This window comes from Periplaneta americana, chromosome 2 (genome assembly GCF_040183065.1).
Source record: "Periplaneta americana isolate PAMFEO1 chromosome 2, P.americana_PAMFEO1_priV1, whole genome shotgun sequence".
In the NCBI taxonomy this organism is placed as follows: Eukaryota; Metazoa; Arthropoda; class Insecta; order Blattodea; family Blattidae; genus Periplaneta; species Periplaneta americana.
The window spans coordinates 148,811,935-148,822,131 of NC_091118.1; the positions used below are offsets into that span (position 1 = coordinate 148,811,935).

General features: G+C 35.7%; 1 protein-coding gene across 1 annotated transcript in view; it reads right to left on the bottom strand.

Annotated features, from left to right (window-relative positions):
- Window positions 1-9,481, bottom strand: part of LOC138694692 (pyruvate kinase-like) — a 72,466-nt gene extending 62,985 nt beyond the window's left edge. The window contains exon 1 of the mRNA XM_069818675.1: window positions 9,186-9,481. Coding sequence (XP_069674776.1) covers window positions 9,186-9,198 — 13 coding nt within the window. The 5' untranslated portion in view covers window positions 9,199-9,481. The remainder of the gene's footprint in view (window positions 1-9,185) is intronic.
- Window positions 9,482-10,197: the final 716 nt, after the last annotated feature.

Consider the following 10,197-nt stretch of genomic DNA (forward strand, 5'->3'; position numbering starts at 1 on the left):
TTAACAGTTGCTCTTTCCCTCACCTTATTTGTGTTGAGAAGTTTTGAGCGGTAGGACGTTTTCCTATGAAGTTTAACGCGATAATGCCGAAAAATATAAGTGCAAAATCTACATTGATCCGGCAATGGCTAACAGAATATTCAGAATTCACTTATGATGGAAAAATAATATTCTGCAAGATTTGTAGCAAACAGGTAGCCTATGTAACAATAGTTGAAATATATAAATTCTATTAATTTTAATGAGTAGGCCTATAATATTTATACATTGACTGAGCTATCCTGAGGTATAATTCTTTTTAAGACCACTACACTTTAACCTTTTAAATTCCGATAGTTAAATATTTGCAGGTCATTAAAATTTTGATTGTTCGAACCCACTAACTTTGTGATAGAAATACGGCAATACAACAATTAGGATTTTATTTTAATTCAGTTTACTTTACATTTTTATATTTCGCAAGAAAAGAAGTGCCACCTAAAGCAGCATGTGCAAGGAGCGGCTCATAAGGCTAAAGCTCAGCAGAAAAATCAACTGCAACAAACTTTACTAACACAGCCTACTTCATCCAATCTCAGCAGCAATTTCTATGCTGATTTAACCAGAGCGTTTGTTGCTGCTAACATTCCCTGGAATGCAATTGAAAATCCGGTTTTAAGACAGTTTTTACAAAAATACTGCAAACAAAATATCCCATCTGAGTCGACCCTAAGAAAAAATTACTTAGACAGAATACCGGTATACAATGAAACTTTAGCTTCCATTCGGGAGGATATAGGTGATTCTTACATATGGGTCTCTGTGGATGAAACCTCAGATCCTATGAATAGGTATATAGCAAATATGGTAGTAGGAAAACTTAGTCCTGATGGACCTTCGATTCCACACCTCGTATGTGTTAAGGAACTTTCGAAAGTGGATAGCCAAGCCATTGCTTATTTTGTAAATAAAGGCCTACAGTCTTTATACTCAGGTAATATAGACGATTCTAAAGTTCTGTTGTTTTGTACTGATGCTGCCTCATACATGGTTGCTGCAGCTCCACTTCTTAAAACATTTTATCCTAACCTCACGCATGTAACCTGTCCAGCACATGGCCTTCACAGGGTTTCTGAAACAATCCGGAATGAATTTCCTCTTGTCAATTCGTTTATTTCTAACACAAAAAAATGTTTTTGTAGAGCCCCATCCAGGATTTCAATATTCAGAGAGAACTTTCCAGATATCCCACTCCCACCTCAGCCGGTTGTTACACGATGGGGAACCTGGATTCAGTCAGTGGTGTATTATTCTAAGTATTTTAAAGAAGTGGTCACAGTTATTGATAAATTACCTGAAACTGATAGTGCAGCGTGTGTGAAAGCAGTGAAAGATTGTCTGAATGACTCACGAGTGAAAAACGATATTGTCTACATAACATCAAACTTTTCTTTCATACCTGCAAGCATTGAACAATTAGAACGTGAAAAACAATCTCTTTGTAGCCAAATAGCAATAGTAAAGGAAGCTCAAGTGAAAATACATTCTGCTTTGGGCGAAACTGGGAAAAAAGTTAAAATAAGTGGGACAACGTATTAAATAAGAATGTAGGATTTTCATTGTTAGAAAAAGTATCAAGAGTGATATCGGGGGAAAGTGTAAATGTTCCAGTAAGTATTGATGTTTCTATTGTACCTAATTTAAAATTTGCGCCTCTCACATCAGTTTCGGTTGAAAGAAGTTTTTCTGCTTTCAAAATGATTCTCAGTGACAAAAGGCAAAGGTTAACTGTGGAGAATTTAGAAAAAATTCTGGTGGTGTACTGTGCAGATAATTATAATAAAGTCTGAGCATGGAACTGAATTTCAATAACTTAAAATGAGTAATCTTGATATCAATAATCATTATTTCATTAGTTTCAATATATTAAATTTGTGCAGCTCTGTTTATAAATATAATATAGTATTCTTTTTTAATGTTTAAACATACTCTTTGTGCGTATTTTAGTGTATAACTAAAAATTTCAGTGAAAGAAATAAGTATGATACGTTGATGTGCCTAAAATGCCTATTTTCATTAAAATAGAGCCTAATTTTACAAATTTTGAGCTTATTTTAGGCGCCTAAAACTGCAATTTTTAGTGCCTAAAAATCCGATGTCTAGACTAATAATTAAGATGAAGATTTGTTTCCTCCAGTGGCAGATTTTTAGGGGAGGCAAGAATATAGTTTTACAGTATTCATTCCAGCTGAAGTAAGATCAAAGACAAGTTATAGCAAATAACGGACATAAAGCAGCCGAGACTAGTGCGACACTTGTCAGTGGTGAGTAGGATTTTTCCAAAATTCGTCCTTCTCCCGCGAATTCTAGAGTTAGGTTTAAACACTCCACTAACCAGCTATCTTACTGGTTGAACTGCTGTTGTCATGGTTACCAGGGAGGAGAGTTATTTATTTAGTGTCTCTGCTGTCCCGCTCTTGCATAGACACAGCAGGCTGTTCGATGTTGATTCTTTCGGTATGAATTATTTGTATTATCTATATCAATAGCGAGAGGGCGTCACTAACTGGATGCAGTCGGCTTGACATAATTTACATCTACTCGCATTGATTAGTAAAATTAATATAAAAGGACTTACGCAATAAATCTGTGAATTTCGCGAAAGTATTCACTCTGTGATGTTACAAGACATTTTCAGTGTATTTGTCCATTCTGAAATTGATAATCCTCTTCTGTTGTTGACCCAAAAGTTGGCTTTAAGATGATCTGTGAAAATTTCAACACCTTTGCCTATGTTGGCTATATATGAAAAGCATGCTCTCTTAACTTTTTTTTTTTTTCGTCCTGTCCATTGAGTGTTATCAATGGGAAAGTCTAATTTTGTTCTGTTGTAAGGTCTCTTACAACATGCAGGTGAGCATCATCAACTTGAAGCAGTTTTCTGCAGATGTTAAAATGCTGCATTACCAGGTACTGATTTGCAAAACAACATATTTTCCATTTTGAATCTTGCGTACACTACTTTTAACACTTGAATATAAGTAATTGATTAACTAGTGGACTTACTCTGGCACCGAAACAGTTGTAAGCCGCACAGACTTACATAATTAACACGAGTAAGTGCACTAGTTAATCAATTACTAACATATTTTCAATTCATCCATCACTTTCATACCTGACAAAACAATAAAAACAGAAATATTCGATACATCCATTGATTCATCAAACTGAATAGCAAAAAGTTCACTTGATTTACTGAATTATCTTATCACTAATATAGGCTGCCATCTTATTGATTTGCCTTGACACAGTGTTGCTGGAAGGCAGAATAGTTTTCAATTTTTTTTGCTTCCTCCAGGGCTATGATAGCAGCAGGCAGTATGTTTTCCACAATCATATGTGGCTTACATCTTAGGAATCTACAAGATCGTGATACATAATTGATCCCACTGTGCGTTTCGAAACGGATGAGGAACAGCCAGCAGAAGTGGATAATGAAAAAAAAGAATATCTACAATCCTACCATTCCCTATTACCTCAAAAAATACCAGCTAAAAGAGCTTGAAGTAATCGGAGCAAGAGGTACCGCTACTCTCTTCATGAAAGATGTGTTTAAGAGGCTTGGAATACCTACATCTATTATACCGATTGTAACCTTAGCTGCATTGAAAGGATCAATTGCTCTCCTGAAGAATCACCTATATTCGAAATCAAACTAAGTTCAGTAGCATTCTTTACTTTTTTGTAACACTTATCTTTCTAAAAATTGGTATATTTCCACTAATCTCAAAAAAAATTATTTGTAGCTATGTACTTGTAAAAATTTCATTGTTAAAACAAAATTAATGGTTTTTCATGAACTTGTAAAAATTTCTATGGTTTAAGTACTCTTTGTCCCTTGTGGCAGCTCACGAATGGTGAGAAGATATATAAATTTAAATATAGCTACTCTTAATCCTATGCAACAGGAAAGTGTTGTGTTATCACTCTGACTTGCTTTACAAATAGAAGCTTTTTGATTTTCCAAAATATGTAATTTTCTTTGGAAAGTTTCAAAGGATTCATTCTAAAGAGACAGGTGTTTGGTTTTTTATGTCCCGAATTAATTTTCATGGCCTCATCCTTCAGCGGGTAGGACTTCAAAGCAAACAACACAATGTTGTTTACCATTCAATGAAGTAAATCTATATTTTAAATAACTGGGTCACAAGGACTAGTGAAGTGCATTACATAAACTTTCCTACTCAGATCCCATTCTCACCTTCCCCTGGTGCAACTTGTTTTTAACAAATGAGGCTATGGGGATCACAGTGGTATACTATAAACAATGGAGGAAACGTCATTTCAGCATGTTGACCTGTCATAGCATGTAAAATACTAGTGACAGACTACAGTCGCTCAACACGATTATCTTCGATCACGATTACCGAAAATGTGTAGACACACTAGGTCACGCTTGGTCCCATCTGGTCAACAGCTGAAGTACCATTGAGGAAACAATTTTCTCTGTGTTATATGTTTTTATCCCTTCTGGACAATATCTAAAGTTCATACTTTCTTTCGATGCTTGTTCATTGCTTTTCTTCTTTTTACTGTTGTTTCTTGCAGCTTGATATGGGAATTTATTTGTTAAAATTTTTTACATGTTTTATAATCTAAACTGTTACAATTTATATCATTACTATTTATATTATTTTGGAAAGAGATTTTATAACCTATATAATTTATATCGTTAGGCTTACGATTTACATTATTTTGTAATAAAACATATTAAAGAACTAAGGAAGAGACTACTAGTGAAGTGCTACTAGTTCGTAGGACACTGAAGATGACACCGCACCCGTGTCAAAATGGGGACCTGTCTGTCTAAGGTACATAACCTGTTTAAATTACAACACTTTTAATGGTTCAACTAATACAGTTTCAAGTTTTAAACAAGTGTTAACGTGAACAAGAAACAGTGATATGGCATATTAGCAGAAGAGGAGATGATAATAAGAGATATGCTACTGGAGCTAAATGACGGCTGTGAGCAGTATGGGATGAAAATAAATGCAAATAAGACGAAGACCATAGTCATAGGAAGAAAAATAAAGAAGGTAAACTTGCGAATTCTAAATGAGGCAGTAGAGCAAATGGACAGCTTCAAATACTTGGGTTGTATTATAAGCAGTAACATGAGCTGCTGCCAGGAAATCAAAAGAACAGCAATGGCCAAGGAGCTTTTAATAGAAAAAGGAGCGTCTTCGGCGGACATCTGGAAAAAGAACTAAGGAAGAGACTAGTGAAGTGCTCTGTATGGAGTGTGGCATTGCATGGGGCAGAAACATGGACATTACGACGAAGTGAAGAGAACCAAATAGAAGCATTTGAAATGTGGATATGGAGAAGAATGGAACGTGTGAAGTGGAAGACAGAATAAGAAATGAAGCTGTGTTGAAAAGAGTGGGTGAAGAAAGAATGATGCTGAAACTGATCAGGAAGTGGAACTGATTGGGTCACTGGCTAAGAAGAAACTACCTATTGGAAGAATTGATGAACGAGAGAAGAGTTTGCGGCAGAAGAAGATATCAGATGATAGAAGACATTAATAATAAAGAAGAATGGTGCACAAATGTGCAGTGGTAATGATATTAGTTTTTGGAATAGTCCATGAACGAGCTTGTTCTCTTCTGACACTTACATAGACGACATTAAGATATATGGATCATATGAGGAGACAAAGAGGAAGGCAGAAAATAGGAAAGATTGGAAAGCTGAGTTTGCAGTGAAAGACCTGCCCTTAGGCAGAACACTGAATGAATGAATGAATGAATGAATGAATGAGAAGGCAAAAAAAGATTTAGGCCCAGGACAGAGTTTGATATATTCGAAAATACTTATGAATTCAATTAATGTTTCAGGTTAAGTTTTCAGCAATTTCAAACAGTACTACAAAACATTGCTCCATAACTTCAGCATGAACCATGGTCTCCAAGTATATTTATATGCCATCCTACTAGATAGTCTATTCATAAGTCTTATTAAGTAGGCCATGGTCTACTATAGTAAAAAATTTTATGAAACATGGAAATCAACTTAGATAGAAATCTAAATTTACAATAGTAAGCTACTGAGTTTCTTACTATCCTTCCATGAAACAGGCCCCTCCGGTTGTTTCCAGTATATGATTGGATTTTACTTATGTCGGGCTGACAATCATTGTCTGAAATTTATAGTTTATGTTAACACTTCTAGGCATTATTGCAACTTTTCTAACTACCATTGGCTTTGTAATTCTGTTGTGCATTTCTATAATGTTGAACTGTTAGTTACACTACGTGTACCGGTATATAGAATGAGTTATATTTGGGAATTCAATTTAATTGTTATCTACATTGATTGTCTGATTAAGCAACTCTCGAAGATTATTATTGATTGTTAGTATGCGCTTTGTGTGCAGTACATATTTTGATTCAGAGTGTTGTATTAATCAGAATTATGAGTTATGTTAATCCGATTTTATCTTACATTATGTTGGTCCAATTGCATCTCTGGAGGACTAGTGAAAGCTTTCTGTTTTCTCGTCTCCTTGTCACCGCAAATAATTGTTACTTTATATTACAATCTAGAGAGGGAGACAAATGGTTCAAGTGAAGTAAAAAGAGGTGGTACGTGTGGTATCTAGCTTTCCATTAATAAGAGTTTATGTGCATGCTGTATTTCTAAATAAATTATTAAAAGTTGGCATCACAATAGTAAATTACTTCTGTCCTATATCCTTATCTATGACGACCATGTTGAAAAATGTGGGACCAACTTCTTCCTTGTTCTGTAAACATAATGCATTGGACATAAGTCATACATTTTGCAGTCGAGATTAACTTCGTTTATGAGATATAATTATACTATCGACTTCATAATGACGTTTTCCAGGGGGGCTTTCAAAGAGGGGCTGCGGAGCTGCAGCACCCCCAGACATTTGTGGCTCTTGTCTCGTTTTATGTTGTGAAATACATTTATTATACAGTCTCTACTTACCGGCTCGAATTTTTTTAAATTTCGCTCTCATTGACATGCACGCAATCGCTAGTGAAGTCACTTTCTCCCCTGGTGATGCCAGAGCGAAGGTGAAGCCACTTCCTCCCCTGGAGCTGCCAGTCTCGTCTCGGATGCTTTGCGCGTTAGTTTTTCCCCTCCCCCTGCTGCCCCTGACCATAAATCCAGAGTTTCTAGGAGCTGCAAAATTTGCAGCAGATACCTGTAGCGCGCAGTTTTAAATACATTTTCTTTAATGCGAGTCTAACAAGTGCAACAATGTTTAATTCTGTGCAATATTTACAGTCTATTCAGTTCAGTACCTTAACAATTCAGGAGAAATGTGAAATTAAGTACTAATCAGTTGAATCGCATAATGAAAAGAGCCGCTAAAAAAAAAATACAAAGGCTCGCATATTTTTTGTTGATTTATCCAGTATCCCTGCTTTCTTCTCTCGATCTCCATACAGTCTGTATTAGATTAATGTGTTTCAAAGACAATTCCATCAGCTGGGGCAACAAGACGGAGTTTTAAAATAAGAACGGTAAATGTTGTTCATGAGAAGGAGGAGCCATTGCTAGAATGTTTTCAAACTATAATTGAATCTGAAACATCTAACAACATCAAAATAAATGAGCCACGCGCCCTGGTGCGTGCTCTTGAAGATCCTGAATTCAATTTCTGGATCAGTTTTTTTTTTTTTTCATTTTTTTATGTATCATGCAGATATATTATACAACCAACTACAATATCGCCAGTTAGATATTTCTAAGGTTCAAATCTGCATATAAATAATTAAATTATGGTTTATTTAACGACACTCGCAACTGCAGGGGTTATATCAGCGTTGCTTGTGTGCCGGAATTTTGTCCCACAGGATTCTTTTAAATGCCAGTAAATCTACTGACATGAGCCTGTCTCATTTAAACATACTTAAATGCCATTGACCTGGGCCGGGATCGAACTCGCAACTGACTATGCTACCAAGGCCGACTCTGCATATCAAGCTTTGTTAATGCCATACGAAACAGTGCACAGTTGAGCAGTGAGATTTGTGAAAATGAAAACCCTAAAAAGCATCGTAAGGTCGAAGGGATTCAGACAAGGGTTGCGGCAGCCAAGGAAATGCGTGACCTCATTATCACATAAGCTAACACCCAGTTCCAGTTCATAGATCATCTGATATTATCTTCTCTTATGTGTCAAGAAAAATTTGAATGCTACAGAAGCTCATTTCCTGAAAATGACCTAAATGTATGTGTGAAGCTTTTCCCAGTGCTCGATAAAGACAAACTAAAAACGGAACTCACTGTGTTGTATCAGAGACAAGAATTCAGAAATATCAGTGACGCAGTCAAGCTCTTGCAGTTTCTTCTATCTGAGAACTTTCAGGTCTCATTTTCAGAAGTTGTGAAACTACTACGCATAGCTATCACCATACCAATGACAATTTCCGAACCAGAACTTTGCTTTTCGTGTTTGAAAAGAGTGAAATCCTATCTTAGAAATACGATGAAAGAAGAGAGATTGACTGCATTAGCTATGTTTTCCATTGTAAAGACTATGTTAAATGACATATCGGATTTTAATATGATGATTAAAAAGTTTGCAACCTACAAGATAAGGCCCATGGAAGTAATCTTTAAATAAGGTAAGTTGCATGGTTAATTTTTGTATGCAGCCCCCCCCCCCCCCAATAAATTCAATACCCACGAGCAGCCACTGACATTTTCTCTCACTTTAACAGAATATTGATTACATCCCACGCCACTATATTTTACAATATAAGGCTTAAAAATATTTTGAAAAAAATTAGTTACTTCAGAGTCGCTTTGTGACATATATGTGCATATTGAGTAAATAAATCACGATTGTTTTTGTAATTATTTTGTTGATTGTTGCTAAATTCTTAGTTTTTTTAATAGTTTTCCTTTCATTTCATCCAAATAGTAATGAACATTAAATACACACTGAAAATATTTTAAAATTTTATTTCACTCAGCAATCATTGCATCAATGCACAGATGCTATACCCTATAAGTCATTGATGAAAATGATTACAAATGAATTTTTGGAAATTCTTGCAGTTGAAAAGAATTGACCATTGACCCTATCAGAAATGATGGGGAAACTATTTAACTGGGAAATTTAGCAATTAAAAGTTCTTGCAATATCTTTAGGTTCTAACCTTTTGCCGTCATACAACAGTGCTGGTTCGAATACGTCAGGCTTGGAATATTTCATAGGCAGAAAAGGTCACTGTTGAGGGTTTCCTCACGTGAAGCATAAATATTCAGCACTCCATCCCAAGGTTGCCAGCAGCAGACACCCAGAGAGAGCTGGTCTACGGAAGTAATGGGAACTCAGTTTAAAATAAAAAGAATTCAAAGGACCTTAAAGAGTTTAACACTACTAGTTGCAAAATCTCATTAACATAATTTTTTTTAACCTTCTCCTTTGTAGATCTCATAAGCCAGCGTCCATATAGAACACACACACAGGGTGCAAGGTAATCATTGCACCAAAATGAAATTGGTAATACATCGTGAGAAGTTTTAAAAATCTTTTTTCTAACATTTAGAGTTTGTGGAAAACTTTATGAAGCATTTAGAAATATCACGGCTACTGTATAACTCCAAGAGCAGCTATACTTTATTTTATTTCAAGGAGTGTAGTTAGGTGGCTCCTTTGAACACCCATTTACAGATTTATGACTTCCTACACAAACACCTCTGACAATTCCATCCTGTCCCCTCGTCCCAACATTGCACAATTGCCACAATCCTGGTGATCCTTCGAAATGAGACTGACGGGATTCTTGGAATTCGTAAAAGATGCGACAACTCTGCCTCCATGTGGATTTGACAGGAGCCTGTGAATTCTTCTGAACAAAGGTTGTAATTGGTTACTAACAGAAGACAAGATTTCAGTCACAGTAAGGAAGACATTTATTTATGACTACCAATTAGTAGGGGCAGTAGGTCTGTCAGCAAAGTCCTTTCTATGAAACTGCACTCCATGAAATAAAATAAGGTATACCGATCTCTTACCTTCCCCAACCCTTCTACTGTACTCAATCTCACGCATTCGACAGTGAGTTTTAAGTTGCAAAGCATATTTTAAAGATTTCCGCAATTATTGAAATTCATGGCTAAACAGTTTCCAAATAAAAAAAACTCTACACACTTCAGATTTTTACC